This window comes from Stigmatopora argus, chromosome 6 (assembly GCF_051989625.1).
Source record: "Stigmatopora argus isolate UIUO_Sarg chromosome 6, RoL_Sarg_1.0, whole genome shotgun sequence".
In the NCBI taxonomy this organism is placed as follows: Eukaryota; Metazoa; Chordata; class Actinopteri; order Syngnathiformes; family Syngnathidae; genus Stigmatopora; species Stigmatopora argus.
In genome coordinates this window covers 21,051,075-21,072,481 of record NC_135392.1, presented here as the reverse complement: position 1 = coordinate 21,072,481, position 21,407 = coordinate 21,051,075, and the positions used below count along the sequence as shown (strand labels likewise).

Below are 21,407 nucleotides of genomic sequence, written 5' to 3'. Positions count from 1 at the left end.
CGCGACCTTAATGAGGGTGAACGGTTCAGAAAATGAATGAATGAATGAATTAGGTGTTTGGCCTAGGTGTTCATTACACCACTCACAAAAATAGCATCTTCCCAGTGTGTATGTGTAATCGTTTATCTTCAACCCACACAAGGGACTAAAGATGTAAATTAGCCCTCGGCTACAATCTTACATATTTAGATATGTACATGTTCATTAACATTCTGTCGCTTATTAAATAAATCAAACTCAAATGTTCTATCTTTGTAATGACACCAAGGTGCGATTACACATTACAATTCACCTCGTGGAAATAGTTTGAACTGCTCTCCAGACCAACGGCAAATAGCTCTCGAATAATATGCGTTTCCTGGCCTTATAAATCTATACAGTTGTAATGTCATAATTGCGTCATCGCGCAAAAGGAAATGACGCAGAGTACGCGCATGCGCGGTCACAAAACGGACACCCTCCACGCGAAAGAGCCAGGTCAAGTAATTCGACGCTGCTAAATGTTGCTGTTTATGTGCAAGATATTGCATTGTTTTGATGCATCCGCTTATACGAGCTTTACATTCATTCCATTATTTGGGCTGTTTCATTTAATTGTAAAAATAAATTAGTGAGTCGCATTTTTAGGTTATTATTATTATTATTATTATTTTATTAGTCAGAAATAATCAGATTAAATTCTTTATTCAAGACGAATCATACCGGTATTAATTGCCGCAATTTATTCCCGCTTTAAGAATTTATGATCAAGAACAAAGCGTGTTGATTTTATCAAACGCTTCCACAATTAAAACTCGTACTTATCACCAGTGAGGTTAGGTTAGCTACGTTTTCTACATAAGATGTATCGATCAAAACCAACATTAAAAGACCGACAGCATCTATATAAACTAATTATAAGCCAACTACTCTACGATGGGTACACAAACATAGCTAACAGTTTAATAAATGAAGTTAAACCTCAAAGTGTAGTGTCACCATCTGAACAACTGGTACAACTTGCAAAAATTGGTAAGTTTTTTTATATTCTTTCCATTGGAAAGATTGTTTTTTTCTTTTAACTGTGGACACCATGATCACATATTTTTCTATAACAGGAATGGAGAATGATGACAGTGCTGTTCAATATGCTATTGGGCGCTCTGATACAGTAGCGCCTGGTGTTGGAATTGATCTGGAATTTGATGCTGACGTCCAGACAATGTCTCCAGAGGCATCTGAGTATGAGACATGCTATGTTACCTCTCATAAAGGACCCTGTCGTGTTGCGACGTATAGTCGAGATGGTCAGCTAATTGCAACAGGGTCTGCTGATGCTTCAATAAAGATTCTGGACACAGAACGTATGCTGGCCAAAAGTGCAATGCCAATTGAGGTAAGACTGACATGGCAATTTAGTGTATGTCTAAAAAAATAGTTGTTGAATTTTGTTGTACAGGTTATGATGAATGAGACAGCCCAGCAAAACATGGAGAATCATCCTGTGATTCGAACACTGTATGACCACGTCGATGAAGTCACCTGCCTCGCTTTCCACCCATCTGAACAGATCCTTGCTTCTGGCTCAAGAGATTACACCCTCAAACTCTTTGACTACTCAAAACCATCTGCGAAAAGAGCGTTTAAGTATGTACAGGTAAGCAAATGTATCCATGCCTCTTCGTCACCAATATTTATCTTGCTAATCACTAATTTTGCGTATTTAATCACAATTTCTAAATAATTTCTAATCATTTTCCTTTTAGGAAGCAGAAATGCTACGTTCCATCTCTTTTCATCCTTCTGGGGACTTCCTTTTAGTAGGAACACAGCATCCAACCCTGCGCCTTTATGATGTTAACACCTTTCAATGTTTTGTGTCCTGTAACCCTCTGGACCAGCATACAGACACAATAAGTGGTGTCAGTTACAACCCTACAGCCAACAGCTATGTCACCTGCAGCAAAGATGGGAGCATTAAGCTGTGGGATGGTGTCTCCAATCGCTGTGTGACCACCTTTGATAAGGCTCATGACGGAGCAGAGGTCTGTTCCGCCACCTTTACAAAAAACTCAAAATATATCCTTTCAAGTGGGAAGGATTCAGTGGTCAAACTGTGGGAGATATCAACAGGCCGGATGTTGGTGAAATACACAGGTAACGAACGACGCATGCTTTTTTTTTTTTTTTTTTTAAATTAATTAATTTCTTCAACTAGACTGTAGTTTTAAGTATACCTGGGCGATAACACGATGACGGTAATTATCGTCAATTATTTTTTGTTCAAATTAATAAAAGTTGATAGATATAAACTGCATTTACACCAACTGAACACTACAAAGAAATTAGTTGCTGGTGCGACGTGAATCCAAGTTCTAGACCAATGTTCAGTAGACAAAGAAGATGATGAGGAACAGTTAATCATTTAGCATGGTTAGCAATAAAGCACCGCAACAGAGTCTAATGTCGTACTTTCTGTACTTATGAACGCACGTGCGTCACACTAAGCCCAAACACGATTGACTGAACCTCGGCAGCACACCACATCATATCCTGCTCTAAACAAAGACATGGAAAGGGTTTCTTTCTGTTTTTTTGTAAGCAAAGTTATATTTTGACACCATGATCATATCGCAAATAACTTACTGCCTAACAAGTTGGTCATCGGCCTGCAAAACAACACTAAAACCAGTTGAAACTATTTATAAGCAAGCTCTAAAAGTATTGGACACAAAGCCAAAAACGCACCACCACTCAGATATTAAAAAAGCAAAAACACTTGAACTGCGACTATACAGACGCTCCCCTACTTACGAACATTTAACTTACGAACAACGGTACATACGAACATGTCTGCAAATTGCGTTTAAGTCGAAAAATGTTCGTAAGTCCAATTTTGTATTTTTTTCCGAGTAGTGCTTCTTTCCGCCGATAATACCGACGCCTGGCGCTGTGAGGGCTCAGCTCACCCAGCATCTACCTTCTTCGTTGCAATGCGGAAGTGCGTGAACGTATCTCCAGTGGGCAAAGAACCTTTTTCATTTGTATCATTAAATATCTCGTGCATCCATTATTGAATATGGTTGGTAAAAAGCGAAATGCTTCTATTGAGGGAGTTGCAAGGAAGAGGCAAGCCATTTCATTTGAAACGAGTGGCAATAATAACGAAGCTTGATGCGCGTGAGAGTGGTGAGCGTTTCACGGGCATTGAATCGTTCGACCGTCAGTACCATTTATAAACAGAAAGATCGAGCAGCAGGACCCAAATATTGAACGTTGCACAAAGTTTGCAAATCAATTGAATGATGCCATACAGTGCTACCGCATCATTTATGATGAAAAAAAAGAAGAAAACTGTGCAATCGTCGTTAGATCGCTTCTTTCGGCCAGTTTCTAATACATAAATCTCTCTCTCTATATACAGTACTGTACATATTCTCTCCATTTTATTAAATGTTTTTTTCAGTACAAACCAATACGTGTTACTTATACAAGCCTTAAACATACAAATGCACTTATATCAACCTTCAATATACTTATATAGGCCTTAAACATAAATTATAATACAAAATATAGCACTGAATCAACTTACAAACAAATTCAACTTATGAACAATCGCTCGGAACCTAACTCGTTCGTAAGTAGGGGAGCGTCTGTATATATATGTATGTATATGTATGTATATATGTTTATATATGTATGTATATATGTATGTATGTATGTATGTATGTATGTATGTATGTATGTATGTATGTATGTATATATGTATGTATATATGTATGTATGTATGTATATATGTATGTATGTATATGTGTATGTATGTATATGTGTGTATGTGTATGTATATATATATATATATTTCAGCAACATGCTTATTTATTTATATATTTATTCATGTATTTTTTATTAACTTACTTATTACCTATCTATTTATGTCTAAAATGCCTTTCCTTTTTCTGCATCCTCACCCTATTGCTACTATGACAACGAAATTTCCCGAATACGGGATGAATAAAGTTATCCAATCCAACCCCCATATTGCTAACCTACCCAAGGATAGCTAAAACCACTGGCTGAGTTTCTCCTGCAACCGACTCGTCTCACCCTGACCAAGGAGACGATGTTTACTTAAGATAAGAGCCATTTTCTGTAGCTCAATCTTACCACAATTAAAACCTACAATAAGTAAGTTAGAGAAAATATTCCTTTCACTAGGCATTTCCTAATGACAAATTTCAGTGTTTAATAAAGATCCCACAAATTGTTGCCAATATGTCATAATATTGTCAATTTTCTCATCCCTTTATTTTGAACAAACCAACCATTCAGAAACAGTATTGATAATATTTTATCCTTCAAAAGCTAGTTTTCTTTATCTAAGAGCCCTTCAAAATCAACAAATTGGTCAAATTTTCCCAATTTCGAAGCCAAACTAAACAATCTTTTACCAAACAGATTGTCTATCACTTTGAAAGACAATCTTGTGTAAAATCCGAAAAATGCGAAAGTAACCGCAGAACCTTGCATTTCCTACAGACCATGTTTTGCTCTTATTCTGATTTTTTTTTAACGGAAGCATGCTCTTAGCCGCTAACTGTAAGCTTTAGACTCGCTGCAAAAGCAGGATTTCTCCTCTCACACACACAGCTTATCGGTACCCGTTTCGTCGACGGACGGCCTATATCTGCATTCTCACCCTCTTGCTACTCTGACAACGAAATTCCCTGAATATGGGATGAATAAAGTTATCCAATCCAATCATGTAAAAGAAACAATTCGTACATCAACTCTGCTTTCAGCTTTAACAAATAAAACATTGACTTTACGCACTTAGAGAAGGTGAAGAAATCTGTCTATTAGGATCCGACAACCGTTTCTGGGCACCATAAAAAATTATACGATGCACGGTTTGGACAAACGTAGCAAGAGAATCCTAACATACCCACACATCCATAAATCACGCCTTATAAGGATTATAGACTATATTGTCAGGGTTTTGTACCGGCGCCATCACCTTGGCACAAACTCACACATCCATAACCCTTTTACAAATGCACACAGTCATAATCCTTTTGTAAGTATTTAGCTACCTCTTCACTCTTTCAGTAAGTTATCAACCCTCAGCCTCCAGGTGCAGAGCCAAAGCCCAGTCCCATTAAAGGATCTGAGATGCCTTAGCCACGGTCTTGTATGCATGCATGTATTTACTCTGCCTCTGGAGGTCCATCAGGTATATTGATCCCCAGCCTCTGACCATTTAAATGTCAGGTTTGGCGTTAGACATCCACAAAAGCATGCATGAAGAAAGAGGAAAGACACCCTTATAGATTTTCACTTGCAAGGAGGACGGACGTCTAAGACCGCTTGTCGCAATTCCCCAACGGTGTTCTGCCCTTTCATTTTTTTGTCTGTTAGTACATTCGGAGGCCCTGCTTACATGGACGTCCCAACACGTTCACAATTTCATCATTATAGTCAAAACAGAAGGCAAAACCTCACGCCTCGGCGCGCTCTCATTTTGAGAAGGATAAACAAAACGTCCTTCATTGGTGCCAAAAAATGAAATGATGGCAACTCTTTGTTCACATTCAGGCAAGGCTTATCCTAAATGTCAAAAATATATGATACATGATAATGATGTGCACCCTAATGAGGATAAAGCGGTTCAGAAAATGAGATGAGCGATAATGATGTGCGCATTAACTCCAACATGCCTATCAAACTATATTGCCACACCCACAGAATAGTTTGAACCATTAGAAAACTAAAAAAGAATATCACTTATGATTTCCCAAACCTCTCATCTACCTTACTTCAATGTGTTTCTTGCAAAAATGTTACGTGCATTGCAGTTTCTGGAAAATACAATTATTTTGTTCCTCCTAACATAATCAAGTAGACCTCGATCATAAAAAGAACCGAAATTTTGTGCCTAAAAAATAAGGACTTTATAAAAAACAAAACTACAAAAAAATAGATTCAACAGCAAAACTAACTTTAGACTTCAACTACAAGCACCATTGCCGTAATTTCACATTCTCAACCATTTATTGAACAATATCATGCAATTCTGCTAATAGCGGTTTACTTCAGATTATATTTCCCCTGCTTCAATGTAGGCATTAGGGCATTGGAAGCCCGCCCGTTTCTCTTGCTTTCTGGCCTTTTCAACTAAAGGCTAGATTTGTCTCCATCCTGTCAACAGGGATTCATATACTTGTTCCAACCTGTACTGTGACTTTATTTACCTGTGTCCAGTGAAATAATGAAAATGTAAAATTTTGTGCTGTGTTAAATACAACAGAAATTGTTTATATATTGTGTTGACTTACATGACGATCGGGCCACATATACAGAAATCCAAGAAAAGCCAAAGTATTCACAATTTTTCTTGCCAGTGCAAATCTATTTTTGCACCTTCCTTCATATCCACTGTATGGAAAAAACGGTTTACTATTACCATTCTATGATGACATTCTCTGTATAAAACACGGACGAAGAAACTTCACAAGATAACTTTACTTCGTGGGAAATATCTTCAAATAGGTGCCTTAAAGAGGTCATCGAGGGAATAGAATGTCCACCTCGACACACGAGGGTAGAGGCGGGAGAGGGGGAGAGAAGGAGAGAGGGAGAGTGCGAGAGAAGCAAATACATCTGTAAATTACTCACATGGTCTTGAACATTGCCCTGCAGAGTGAGGGATTGGGTCCATTGAAGTTTGGGGGATGATGTTTAGTTCAATAAAAGTCACTATCTCACGTCCTAATTATCGTGACAATTTTTGTCAAATCTAATATTAAAAACTTTCAATAAAAATTCGACAATTTTAAACTGTAAATACACCACCCGACCATCACAGAGAACGGGGGCGCTGTTGCGAGATGAACGCTAGTTCCAGACCAACGCTCAGGAGAAGAAGAGGATGATGGGGAAATTTGTTTTTAGCATGTTAGCAATAGAGCAGGGGTAGAGAACCTATGGCTCGGGAGCCATATGTGGCTCTTTTGATGGGTGTATATGGCTCTCTGTTAACCTGTGTGGTAAAATATGGGAACCGCTGGTGAGAGACGTAAGTCCCGAACGCACCATTGGGATCGTCATGCCGGCACTATCTCTAGCGCCTTTTTAATAATCATTTTTCTTCGTTAGACTTCCGTATGCATACTCTCATTAATACTCATTGATTAACAACTGTGAAAAAATGTTCTCAAAAGAGTTCAGAGACTTTTTTTTTACTTTTGATGTGGTGAAATGATTAAAAACTTTTCATGGATTTTTACTTTTAAATTTAGAGTATGCTCTCAATGAATAATGTTTGAAAATATGAATTGTTTATGGCCCTCTTCGTCAAAAAGGTAAAATAAATAAATAAAATAAAGAGCAGACCACTGGCGCGAGTGGTTAGTGCGTCAGCCTCACAGCTCTGGGGTCCTGGGTTCAAATCCAGGTCACATCTACCTGCGTGTGTTTCCTCCGGGTACTCCGGTTTCCTTCCACATTCCAAAAACATGCATGGCAGGCTGATTAGACACTCTAAATTGCCCCTAGGTATGGGTGTGAGTGTGCATGGCTGTCCGTCTCCTTGTGCCCTGCGTTCGGCTGGCCACCGATACAGGGTGTCCCCCCCCGCTTCTGGCCCGGAGACAGCTGTGATAGGCTCCAGCACCTCCCGTGACCCGAATGAGGATAAAGCGGTTCAGAAAATGAGATGAGAGAAATAAAATAAAATAATTTCTAACATGTACGTTTATTTTGTAAAAGACATGCATCTGAAACACGTTTGTTATTGCAGGTGCTGGTCTGAGTGGGCGTCAGATGCATCGTACACAGGGTGTGTTCAACCACACCGAAGACTATGTTCTTCTCCCTGATGAACGCACCATTAGCCTGTGCTGCTGGGATTCACGCACTGCAGAGAGGAAAAACCTGCTCTCGCTTGGTCACAACAACATTGTGCGTTGCATAGTCCACTCGCCCACGAATCCTGGGTTCATGACTTGCAGTGATGATTTCAGAGCCCGTTTCTGGTACCGGCGCACCACCACAGATTGATAACTTCTACCACATAGTTTGATCAAGTCTGAAGACAAAACATACTTCTCACTGCATCACTAATGAATCATGTTGTGGTGGAATCTTTTAGTTGAATCAATCTTTAATTTTCTCTTACTAAAACATCGTCAAAATGATCCCAGTCATGTGATTTGTAATGAGTAATGAGTTTGTTTCCTTTGCATATTTTTATTGGGTCTATTGTTTTTCCCCCATTTTGATCATTGTAACTTTGATTTAAGTTTAGATAAAAATAAAATATATTTCAGCAATTTTGACTGGTTATTTATAGAGCTAAAGCCATTTTCATACAAGTAATATTTTTTTCTTCCCTTTGAGGCATATTATATTTGATTTCAATGAGGCAAATAATTACCAGAATATGATCAATCATTGTTTTTAAAGTTTCCATTCTATTATAGAATAATGATATAGAATTAATGCACCATAATATTTTGTATTTCAACTTTGTTTTAACAACAATCGAATATTGCCCTTCACTAATTGTCAAATATGTTTAACTTTTTCCTGGAATAGGACATGCATACGCCAATCTGATTGTGCCACGATTGAAGAAAGTTATCCAAGTTATTATTGTATTTTATGAATATAGCTGCATTTTGTAACTTTGATATCAAATTATTTAAGAGACAATTCAATCAATTTGACATGTTGAATCCACATAGTAATTCTCAGAAGACAGACAATTTGTACTTTAATATTGTATGGAGAAGAACCGGTTTACATTCACATCGAGAAATGACATAATGGCTTGTCATGACTGACTCAAATGTTATACACAGTCATGGTGTCATAACAAAATTGAATCATCACATTTCAGAATAAAGGATGAGTAACCATTCATTTCAATTGAATATAGTAGATCATCACGTCATGATACCATGGGAAAACAAGTTATTAAAAGCGAAGATTTTCCATAAGCAAACCAGCAAGTGTGATTTTTTTTTTCTTTATCTGGACCAGGAGTAGGGAACTGTTGAGAGAAAGTCCATTGATGGTTCACTCGCGTGTTCGTCCAAATAGTCCAAGAGGTAAGTTATGGAAACAGAGGCAGATGTGATAACAACTTGTCGAGTTTAATAAACAGCGTTATGTGACCGTCAATGCGATACAAACAATGGCTTCTATCTCATTGAGGGTTCAGTGTTGAAAGACAGAACCTTTATTTGGGGTGGAGGATTGGCGGTGTATCTTCATGATGACTCAGCACCGCAGCCAGCTGGGAGCCGCTGACACTGGTTATCGGTAGTTTTGCTGATAATGATGCAATCTGCGGAGAGTTCTGCATGCCGCATTCCTTCTACGTACTTTCTTGAGTCTGCACATTCCCCTTTCAGTCCCCCTTTTGGAATCGAAAGATCCAAAAAATAATAAAATAAACAAGAATCGACGATACACAAAGTAAATTTTGGCAAAATTTACCATCCGCTTTCAAGTTTGACAGATTTTAGGGCAATTGTCTCTTCAACGATGATGATAGAAATGATGACGTACATCAGCAGAGGAAGCATCATGGTTCAAGAGGAAGGGAAAGACTACAACTAATGTGTGTGATGAAGAGTGCTATATTCTATAAGAGCAACGAGGAAGTAGATGACTGCATTTGCATAGGGTGAGATAGTTTGGCCAAATTATCGTTATTCGGCGGGGACAAGTGGGTCGGATTTGGGATTCGCTGGGATGGAGGCCAGTGGAGGTAAGGGCTGGCCTGGTAGACGTGAGATGGTACCACGTGTCCCCCTTTCCTGCCAGGACTGCAGATCATGTTCTTTCCACCACTGAATATAGACCGTCCCAACGGGGCTCAGGCCACTTCTGTTTAATCACTCCAAGCCACACAGAAACACAATTATTAAGCATGTTAGGCGCATCATTCTGTCTTTCAGTGAGATGTCACACGTTAATTGTTTTAACTCTGGTCGTCCTTCTGGAATTTGATTTGACAATGGAACCGAGGGCCCCGGGAACGGTCGATTTGTGTGACACTCGAAGGGTGTCCACCCCTTAGCCGAATTTAATGACATTCGCACATTCATTAAACCAATTGGAAGTGCTTGTACCCAATTGAGTTTAGAATAAGCCAACACCTTGGCCAGCTTCTCCTTAATATTGCGGTTCATTTGTTCAACTTAGCCTTGAGATTGTGGGTGATAGACACAACCGAACGTGTGTTTAAGTCCCAGCACCTTCTCTACTTCTTGTAAATGTTTGTTTTTGAAATGGGTTCCATTGTCTGATATGATCTTTTTGGGGAAACCATAAGATGGAATATAATGATTGATTAAATGTTTGACCACACTTTTAGCTGATTCATTTTACATGGATATGCCTCTGGCCAACCGGAATAGGCATCTACAAACACAATAATAATAATAATAATAATAATAATAATAATAATAATCGGACATAGGCCCCTGTTGTAGTTATCACAACACAAAAAGCCTACTTGTCATCACACGCAGAAACTGCGTGTGACGAAATTGATGGTGCTTCTCCATAAGCTACGTTTACTCGGCAAAAGACCTAAATCTAGTACGGACTTGTAATTGGCATTCTGCTATTGTGGATACAGGTCGCTTACCTCTCGCTTACCTCTCACTGTCTTCCACTTACCTTACTTCAGTCAGCTAGTAGGAGGCAGATCACCACCCAAAACCTCTTTTTATATTACCGCAGAAGGGAATGTGTGTTATGTTACCGCGAGTTTAGATGTCTGATGGATGTGGGGAAAAAACTGTCCTTAAGCCTACTTGTCCGTGCTTTGTGGGACCTATAGCGTCTTCCAGATGGCAGCAGCTGGAACAGATTGTGTGAGATTGTTCACCGAGTTCACAAGTAAATATTGTTGTCCTGAAATTGACTGGATCATGTCTAAAATCCATAGACACCGCCTGTCCACGAGCAGTGACCTCTGGGTCATGGCTGCCTTGCGGTGGCTTGGTGGATGGCATGATATTGTAACGGCTGCAGACTGTACAGTCTCTAAGTTCTGTTTTAACAATTGATCTTGTAAATGGGTGGCACCACGAGCTGAGTCGCCTTATTACTTCATCTACCCCCACATGGCACAGCCCATGTGCTTCGTTAATTAGTCGTTTTAATAGTTTTTGCGGCGGGATGCACTTACCATCTTTAGACCACACTTCATTGTCACCTTTCCCACTCCCTTTTGCTTTCCACAGACCTCTCCTCAGGACTGGCGTCTTGTCGCCATCTTTTTACCGCATCCAAATTGATCTGTTCCTTACGGGACTCATACGTTTCGCCGAAAGACGTTTGGTCCCCGGACGTTTGGTCGACCGGACGTTTGGTCGACCGGACGTTTGGTCGACCGGACGTTTGGTCGACCGGACGTTTGGTCGCCGGGTTGTTACTGTTGAAACCAGCTCTCAAAATTATAATCATGAGAGAGAGAGTGAGTTTAATATCTAAATATCTAATATTAAAATATCAACAGTAAACTCTGTCATAATTTGACAGCAATTGAATCCGGTGACCAAACGTCCGTTCTACCAAACGTCCGTTCTACCAAACGTCTGTTCTACCAAACGTTCGTTCGACCAAACGTCCGGTCGACCAAACATCCGGTGACCAAATGTCTTTCGACAAAACGTCCGGTCACGGTTCCTTACTGCTTATCTCTACTTCGCTCACCACCATTTGTAGAGTTGGGAGATTCCCTGCCACCTCCTTTGCCGCCCTGCTGCCGCATTTCTTCTCGCCACCAAACCATCGCCTTTAGCATGTCCTCTGCATTTAACTACTGCTACTGTTTTGGGGAGTGTGAGAGCCTCCCTTAATGCAAGTATTTCTTGTTGGTGTTTTATCGAGTTACAAGTCATTTCGTTGCCATTCGACTAACACTGTATGGATTTCCACATGAGCATGTGCCGAATCAGTGTATATGTTCTCTGTAGCCCCTTGAGCAATTATGAGCCTCATGGCAGGATGAAGAGGAATGCAAAAGAAAGCTTTTGCCAAGTCAATGCAAATAAAATGGGTATAGGAGGGAGAAATTTGGGAGAGGGCAGAGTGAGGATTGGGGACAGGTAAAGTGTGAGTTATTCACTACATGATTGGAATGGATGATGAGGATAATCTTGCTATCTGCATAAAAGAGAAAACTTTAAAGAAATGCATTGAAATTGGGTTAGCAGGAGACTGTGCTTCTCAACAGGAAACAACTGGACTGACGGTGGTCCCGGGAGGCTGAGTGAGCAACCCAAAGAGAGAACGTCCGTACAAGTGTTGCTGACCAACCAGCAGACATGAAAATAGCAGGATCCACCTTGTGCACTGTAAGAAGGTTCTCTCAGTTGAAACGTTTGAGGAGACAGGTAAGATAAACTTTTTGACGTGATCAGACGAAATGGCAAGCACTCCAATATTGATTGGAAAAGATTATTGCTCAGGGAGCAATGCCGTAAGCCATGAGGAACTTTTTATATTGGTTTTATTGTCTCCATAAAAAAGTGTGAAAGCGTTTCAATTGAGACTAAACCTTCTCATAGATAGTTAAAGTAAACAATTGAGACCAAACCTTCTTACATAGAGTTAAAGTAAACAATTAGAAAGAAAAGAGAAACTACAATGGATAGAAATGTAACTAGATTTAAATTTTATACCTGACTATTGAAAAATATTGATTAAGAAAGTTTTATAGGAGATGATTGACAAACTCCAAAGACAACGGAAAGTTACATTTGATAAAAAGACTACTAGGTTGGGATATTTTGAATTTCAAACAACTGAGTTTATTATAAAACGCGATACACATTATTGAATGAATTGGGACTTGATTGGTATGCATTTTATAAGTAATGAGTTTTAATTGCTCTAAAGGACACAGTTATGCTAGAAATATTAACCTTGACAAACAAGGGGTGGTTACATTTTAGTGGGTTCAATTCTATTCAGAATTATAAATGTGTGCATTTGTTTCTGGATATTAATTGATGTGAATGTAACTGTTGCAGAGAACTGGAAAGCTGTTTTCCTAAGGAGAAAGCAGCCTGGTTTGCTTTTTTTATTTTCCTATTTTCTGTAGAATTAGTTAATTTGTGTAATTGCAGGAAAGAAAAACACAAATATGGTTCTTGATCTTAACAAGGAAGCAGTGATCAAAATAGAATACCAGCTAGTATATTTAATTTTGACTGATAAGGCATTTTAATTTTCACAAACTATAGTGATGGAATAAGTAAGATTGTTGCAATTTTTGTTCATTGGGGTATTAAGCCAAACCAAATAGCTGTATGCAAATGTAAGGCACATACTAACAGCAGCGACAGAACTAGTAGAGGAAATGCTAGAGCAGATACAACAGCTAAAGAAGCAGCGAAAACACTTACTGCACAGCATACACAACAACAAAACGGAGTCGATCTCAAAAACAGTATTAATTGATATGCAAAGCATTGCACCACAGAAAGAAAAGATGCATGGCTACATTAAGGAGCAGAACAGTCTGCAGACGGCCTATTCACAGCTAAAGGCCTACCGTCCTTACCAAAGAATGTATTCCAAAATTGAGCCATGGAAGGAACCATGTCTCAACAAGGGGGATGATGGACATGGCGCAGTGTGTTCCATGTCCCAGAGGTCTAAATACCTACTTTATTTTTTTTTGTAGGAACTGTTTAATTTGTTACAGACATAATGTACAAGGTAACCTCAGGCCCAAACGAGGGCAACGTCCAAAAGGGACCTAGCCATTTGAAATTATACACATGGATTTTATTGAATTATCCAGAAGCAACCAGTATAAATACTGTTTAGTTCTGATTTACTCATTTTCTAAATGGACTGAAATAGTCCCCGCAAAATCACCAGACACAATAACGGTGGCTAAGGCCATCTGTAAACACATCATCCCAGAACATGGGATCCCCAGAATCATCTGGAGTGACAATGGAGCTCATTTTGCAAACAGCATAGTGCAAAACACCTAGGAATATGTCTAAAAAACCACTGCTCATACCATCCGCAGAGCGTGGGACTGGTTGAGCGAACAAATGGTACGATAAAACTAAGGCTTAAGATAAACCATGGAAGAGATAAAGAAGCCATGGCCAGAACGCCTAACACTGGTCAAAACGTTTATGATGATAGTACCAACTAGCTCAGGATTAACACCTTTTTGAGATAGTTCATGGAAGACCATTCCAACTTCCTCTATGGGAAGATGAACCATGACGAGAGACTAAGGGTGGAGAAAAACTTGTCCAAAGAACATGTAAGCTGCCGTTATCCCCTTTTTGTCTACCTTACAGGAGGTGGTGAAGCCAGGTGACTGGATCCTGATCTGAGTAATAAAAAGGAAGTCCTGGTTCTCTACACGATGGGAAGACCCATCCGTGGCTCAACTCACCAACCTCCACAGCAGCAAAGATCGCTGAAAAGTTGAAGTGGATTCACCAATCTCAGGTCAAGGTAGTTCGAGACACAGGTGACTCTGAGTAGACTGGAAGTCGGACGGTGTCAAAAACCTTTGTCCATGAAAAACTCATCTGATGTCTACTCACCTGCCACAAGCACCCCTCACTTAACCTTGACCTCCCATAGACTTTGCACCTCTACACAGAAGCCACAGTCAAAGCTGTTGCCATCCACATCACAGTGACTGCACTGTCAAAGACAACCTAGGTGAAGTGTGACGAGTCCTCTGTGTAAATGTACTTGTCTTGATTTAAAAAAATGGGTTCACTCATTAAGAGGGATGTAGAGGAATTTTTACCACTGAATACATCATTTCTTGCCTCTGCCTTGACAAGTGATTTTTCTTATTTTCCATACCCTGTTGAGTAACTGTTAATGATATTTGTATTCTAGAACCTGGAGGGGAGGGATTCAAATTGATTAATGTTTAATGAAAATTCTTTCAAGTCACAACAGGGGGGAAATGTGAAATATTGAATGTATTAGTTGGATTTATTATGGGATGTTTCTATATGTTTTGTAAGCATTTTTAATAAGTAATAAGACTATAAATTAATTCATGATTTATGTTGGGACCACGCTTGAGGAGACTTTCCCCCACAGCTGCGCTCGAGGCCACTTCATTGTTTTCAGGACTATTGACGGCAACAAACCCCGTGTTCTTGCTGATCGGCAAGAAACTCGTACCGTGTTTGGACTGGACTCTGGCAGATGGCGATAATCGCATTATTGTTTAAAAAATATGGCTGCTTTGTTTACCTTATAATGAAAATATTATGCTTCTGCAATTCTTACACAGTTGTTTATCGACAACACAGTTGTTGTTTTTAACCTTCCAGGGTGTTATTCTACTGTTTTATGCAATTGTTTTGAATCAGATTACATGAAATGTTTTCCGTTTGTCGCGACTAAATACGATGAAAAATATACTGCACGTCAGAATGCTCAGGAACGAAGGCACGTTATGAGTGTATCTCCTTGCAAGTTGTAATCAGTTATGTTAAAGATGTCTTCCAATTTTAATTAAATATTACTAATAATGATTTAATGGTATTAATCATTATTCCAACATTTGGTCCTTCGAGTAGCCGGGGTCAACACACCGATAAGGAATCCAGACGCTGCGGTTCAATATCTGGAGTGACCGTGCACGGTGAAAGAAATCCCTTTACCAGGCTGGATTATTTCTCAGCAGCGCCTGGATTCTGGACGGTTGAAGACTATCCAACTTTGGGAGGCATCTATCTGCATTTCTGGTGAGTCCGCGTGTAATGTCTGCATATTGTTGACGGGTTCCAAATGCGCGAAGGGCATCTCACGCGATGGCCTTTTTTTTTTAGAAACAAGGCTCGCGTCCTGGGGATTAGCGATTTTTAAAACCCTGCGAATACTAGTCACTAGCAGGTAGACACGAGTGTGGTCTATAAAACGTGGTGGTCGACGTTGTTTTGGTTGTGTGCGTAGTTGTTAAAGCCTAAGGAGAAACAGGAGGAGAGAAAAAAGTTACGAGGTTGTACACGAATCCAATCCAAAATGGGTGGCTCAAACAATAAAGCGGCTATTGATGACGATCCGAAGATGCGTCTGCCGTGTAAAGATTGGAAATTTGTTGAAAATCAGAGCGCTTTTAGGATTAGACATCTAAACTTATAGATAAAATAAATATGGTTTTGCTAGCTTTATATGCATAAGATATTGATACTACGGGATAATGTACATACTAATGCATAGAAGTAATATATATGTATAATATAACAATGGAGATAGAAGCGACACGGCTTGTTCCACAGATACTAATTATTGTTTTTGATGACGAGGCGGGGAAAGGCAAAACGTGCTGTTTTGTAAATAATAGCGGTCCTCGGCTGGTTGATAGGAGCGAGGCGATGGGCTGTTTTGTTCTAAAAACAAGACATGCCTGCTCAAAATGATTAGAATGAGGATTTTGAACATGAGGATGTTGAGCTAAATTTAATGGAAACACTGGCATTTGATTTGGTTAAACCAGAGATCACATTTTTTGTGAATGGAATTCAATTGGAATTTTTGTGTGATGCTGAAAGTTGTAAAACGGCAATTAAAATGGTCATTTCCAACTGCTAGACGTACTTTGTTAATAGTACCTAAATGTACTGTCAATTTAATGGAATGAAATGGCTTATTGCAGCTTATTCTGGTTTTAATCCCGTCCGCAAGCGGGAATATTTTGGTTAACAGTCGAAAAGAAATACAAAACGACCAATTAAATGTTTAGCGGGATTGCCAAACCTGCGTTTTTGTCATACTCTAAACTGGTCAAATAATGCGTCGGCTGCGGGGGAGCGTGGCTGTCTTTGCTGCTGATTTGAATGCGGAAAAACATGTGGACCGCGGGGCGGCTGATTTGACGGTGTTAGGCATTCAGTATGCGCGCGGACCGCGCGAGCGACTAAATTTTTTGGGACCCTTCCGTGAAGACATTACAATAATTGGCCTTGGGGTGCTGAAGCAAACATGAGGTCAGAAATTGGTTTTTGCTATGATATAGTTATGCTTGCAGCATATTGTGATTATGGGGTCTTAGCAAAATATTGTGATATAGTTGGATATCGGAGAGGAATTAATTTAGTATTCTCTAAAAACTATTATAATTGTGCACTGGAGGCGAAGCATTGTGCGCAAAAAGAAAAAGAGAGTGTTTTTGGAATGTGTAAACAAAAGATAAGGATGCTGCTTCGCAGCGAGTGTGAAGGTCACAGTTAGCAGCTAAGAGCGCGCTTCCGTTAAACATTTCATAATAAAAGAAGCAGGGTTTCCGCAATTACCTTTGCACTTATTCTTTGGATTTAATCAGAAATGTCTTTCGAGGTGATAGAAAATCTGTTTAGCAAAGATTGATTTGGTAAAAGCTTTGGAATTGTGAATAGAGCTATTATTGTTATTATTATTATTATTATGTTATTTTTTATTTGTGAAGTTAAAAGGGCTCTTAATTAAAGAGAGCTAGTTTTGGAGGATAAAGGAATATTAATACTGTTTTTGAATGGTTGGATTGTTCAAAATACTTTGATATAGGAGATTGGCTGGTTGAAGAAAAAAAGGGATTGGAAAATTTACAATATTATGGCATATTGGTGACAATTTGTGGGTCCTTTATTAAACATTGAAAATTGTAATTAGGGAATACCTAGTAAAAGGTTTATTTCTCTAATTTAATTATTGTAGATTTTTATTGTGGTAACATAGAGCTATAGGAAATAGCTCTTATCTTAAGAAATGGCATGAGAAAATTTGTGGAATTCGTCCAAATTATTAGGTAAATTGGACCTGGCTGGGGTAGATAAGATAATTGATTTAGGATAGGCGGCATAGTTTCCCTAGAAGAAACATGGAGTGTTTTTAAGTGCACAAAAGACATTCCCTGTTTGTCCTGAAGGGGGAAATATGCTTTGGTATAGGTCATATTGATGACTATTAGGATTAGCATTGATCAATTGATACAACCAAATGACGTTGCTGTCTATTGCTTTGGAGCATACAAATTAAGAACTTTAGCCAAAACTTAGTGTATTGCAATTATGGGGTTAATACACCTAAATGTTACAGTGATAACGATTGGCAATAACAATCTTAAATAAAGGGGAATATCTACAACAAATTCTGGTGGGGCCTTTCATGGTGTGAAACAAGTGATGAAATAATGTCTATGTTTCAAAAAATAACATCTCCAAAGTATAAAATATCAACCTTTGAGTAATGAATGGGCAAATTTGATAGCATTGAAAGGGGGTGTAACTTAATGCAGAACATGGAGGTAAAGTTTTTACAAACGGTTAAAATACTTAAGGGGTGTGCGTGTGTTTCAATGTGTCACAACTTTTCCGTTATTGCATTATTGGCGATAGTTAATCACAGCCACTCGCATGGCAGTCCACATGCTGACTGACTGGGGTAAGGAGCGGTGGCAATTGAACAAATTTCTATTTTTAGATATGTGGCACGCGAATCTAATACATTAATTACCTAGTTCCTTCAGGCATCAACCTTGCGGTTCGAGGATCTACTAATGCGGGGTGGATCCAGACCTTCTGGAGTGTGGAGTATTCCTGGTGTCCTCAAGAATTCGTAGGTTTTCTCTGAGTACTCCAGTTTTACTCCAACAAACCAAAATTATGGATGACTCGGGGAGCACTCTAAATTCCGATTATGAGTGCGAGCGTGGATGAGTGTCTGTCTTTTGTGTTTTAATTGGCTAGCCACCAAGATATATCAATATTCTAATATCAAGGTGGAAGATTTCTGAAATCGCTGATAAGCCTTTCGAGGACGGCGGTGGCAGAGTAGGACAGAAACAAAAAGAAGGGAAGAGAATTTCACCAAATGAAATTTTTGATTTCTGCAATGGGAAATTTGGGAACCTGGGGGACTAAAAAAAAGAGGGCTGCCATTTTGAGTCATGGGGAATTTCATGCCTCAAAAAGGGGGAGATTATGGATTCAATCTATATGCAGATATATGGCCAAAACGTGCGGTTCCCCCATATGTCAAGCTACAAAAGCTATATATCCATTTCAAAGGATACATATGGATTTTATAGAGAATGTGTGGTACATAACAGTCCTAAAACAGAGATTGGGGAAACCTTGTTGCAGAAACTGGTCAAGATTGGCAAGCTTGGATGACATACGCGGGCGAAAAAAACCATCAGGCCTTTAATAAAATTAACCCATACGGTGGGGGCATTACAAATCATTATTCAGACTGACAAATTTACTTGTGGAAAAGATCCTTGTCTGACATTTTTCCTAAGTCCATGGGCAGGTGGAGAAGACCCTTTTTACAAATTTTACATTTGTGTCTCAACAACAATGACCATGTCCATGGAAAACCGTCAGAGATGGAAACACCCGGATCCGCCATAGTGAAATTGAAATCTGAGATAACCAGGGATGAATTCATTTCCGCAACAGGGAGTTCCCAAACGGGAGGCGGTAAGAAATAATTGGTTATTGTTGATGGAAAATGCAGCTATTATAAATCAAACCTGTATAACATGTATGGGGCCCGACCTCTCTTAAGAGTAGTACCCGCGCAAATTACCCCTGATTGTGTAAAGGAGATAATGATAAAAGAAGATGTAAGCCAAAGTGTGAGAAATGAAATAATGTATACCCTGTTCCAAGCAGCAAAGGACAAAATTAACTTTTCAACACATGTTGTGTTTGATCATTTTACCTGCTTAAACCTTACAGAGCATGGTCTGAAGCTGGAGGCGATAAATGAGACGTGGTGTGCCCACGTCCTAAAACAGATTGCACCCCTGATACCACGTTCTGATGGTGGTGTGGTGGAAATAAATTATATGATTCCTGCTGAAACGCGGCAGGACTTTGTGCCTTGGGGTCACTGCTTTTACCAGTGTCTGTTTTTCCATCTACAGTGGAGGAGATACAATTGTCTGAAATCCAGTATGATGGTGGGTCCCTCCCGACGGCGTCGATCGGTATGGAGAGAGGGAGATCCAACATACATTGATGCGATTGGCATCCCCCGGGGCGTACCAGATGAGTATAAGTTGGCTAATCAGGTCGCAGCAGGTTGGGAGTCTAATTTTCTTTTAAATACCCCAAAACAAAAATGTGATAAATTACTGTTAGAATAATGATTCAAACCTTTTAAATCATTATTAGTAATATTTAATTAAAAAAGGAAAAACATCTCTCAACATTTCTGGTTACAACTTGCAAGGAAAATGCGCTGTGACGTCGTCTTAGCCCCCAGTGCATTCTAAATTCTAGTAACTGAATCATTGTATTTAATCGCGACATTCGAAAAACATGTTCATGTAATCAGTACAATAACACCTTCTGGTTTAGAAAAACAACAGTCTCAAAATGAAATGGTGTGACATCTCCCCAAAACAATGGTACATAATATTTTCATTATAAGGAAAACAAAGCATTCAAGCAGGATTATAATGTCAACAAAGCAGTATTATAATGTCAACAAAGCAGTATTTTCAAATCTGCTGGTGAAGCCCCGACATAACAGTCTCATTTGGTCCTGCTGGGAAAAGGTGTCCGTCTCTTTTCCCTTGCCCTTGAGAAGAGAACTGCGCAGGAAAGAGTCCATCCCTTGACTTGATTTATAGCTTTACTACTTATTGAAAAATGCTTACAACACATATAGAATATTACCTAATAATTCTAACATTCCCTCCTTTTACTATATGTTTGTTATTCATTTTATGACAAATTCAAAATAACAGGGATATCACCGTTGGCTGTTTTAATTTTACCCGCTTAGGCTCTACTCGTTCGGCAGGTCTGAAAAACAGAAAATAAGATCATTTTCGTCCAATCCATCCTCGTAATTACCATGCTCCTGGAATTCACTGTTAGTGTCAGCACGTCTCAGTAGGGGATATAATTCATGCAATTTGGAATTTGTAGGGGCAATCGCAGTGGTTATAAGTCGGCTTATCAAAGATCTTAAGCAGGGAATAATACAACACCCACACAATGTCAAAATCGTAGCAAAAAGGGCTACGGAAACTGCAACGGATTGAGCCAAATTCCGATATTCTCCAAACATATCCCGCCACCAGCGCTGCCAGACGGATTCACTGACTCCAGAATGCTTCTTCATATTGCGGTTGAGGGTCTGCAGGCCATCAATGGCGTCGGTGAGGGACCCCTCGGGTGACGTGTTGTTCGGTATGTAAGTGCAACACTCATCTCCGAACATTGCACACACGCCCCCTTTCTCCGCGAGCAGCATATCCACTGCTATGCGATTCTGGAACGTCATTAGGCTGGTGGCTGCTAGTTGTTCCTTTATCGCCACAAATCCCTGTTCAGTATAATTTCCAAGTTTTTGGACATTGTAATGCAACATTTTTGTTTGGAGTAATTAAAAGAAAAATAGACTCCCAA

At 39.4% G+C, this 21,407-nt stretch overlaps 1 protein-coding gene and 1 long non-coding RNA gene across 2 annotated transcripts; one reads left to right on the top strand and one right to left on the bottom strand.

The window, feature by feature from the left end:
* Window positions 1-411: 411 nt before the first annotated feature.
* cstf1 (cleavage stimulation factor, 3' pre-RNA, subunit 1) lies at window positions 412-8,306 on the top strand. The gene is made up of 5 exons (XM_077602222.1): window positions 412-1,011; window positions 1,098-1,375; window positions 1,439-1,636; window positions 1,746-2,136; window positions 7,775-8,306. The coding sequence occupies exons 1-5, from the start codon at window positions 843-845 to the stop codon at window positions 8,032-8,034; spliced, it is 1,296 nt and encodes a 431-aa protein (XP_077458348.1). The 5' UTR covers window positions 412-842; the 3' UTR covers window positions 8,035-8,306.
* A 413-nt stretch (window positions 8,307-8,719) lies between these two features.
* LOC144075328 (uncharacterized) lies at window positions 8,720-20,069 on the bottom strand. The gene is made up of 2 exons (XR_013300540.1): window positions 9,478-20,069; window positions 8,720-9,397 (listed from the first exon to the last, which is right to left on the bottom strand). It is a non-coding gene; the product is annotated as an uncharacterized LOC144075328 (long non-coding RNA).
* Window positions 20,070-21,407: the final 1,338 nt, after the last annotated feature.

Coding starts and splice junctions, on each gene's coding strand:
- cstf1 (XM_077602222.1), top strand. CDS start 843: ATGTATCGATCAAAACCAACATTAAAAGACCGACAGCATCTATATAAA. Junction 1,376..1,438: donor AAAGTGCAATGCCAATTGAG/GTAAGACTGACA, acceptor TTTGTTGTACAG/GTTATGATGAATGAGACAGC. Junction 1,637..1,745: donor GAGCGTTTAAGTATGTACAG/GTAAGCAAATGT, acceptor TTTTCCTTTTAG/GAAGCAGAAATGCTACGTTC.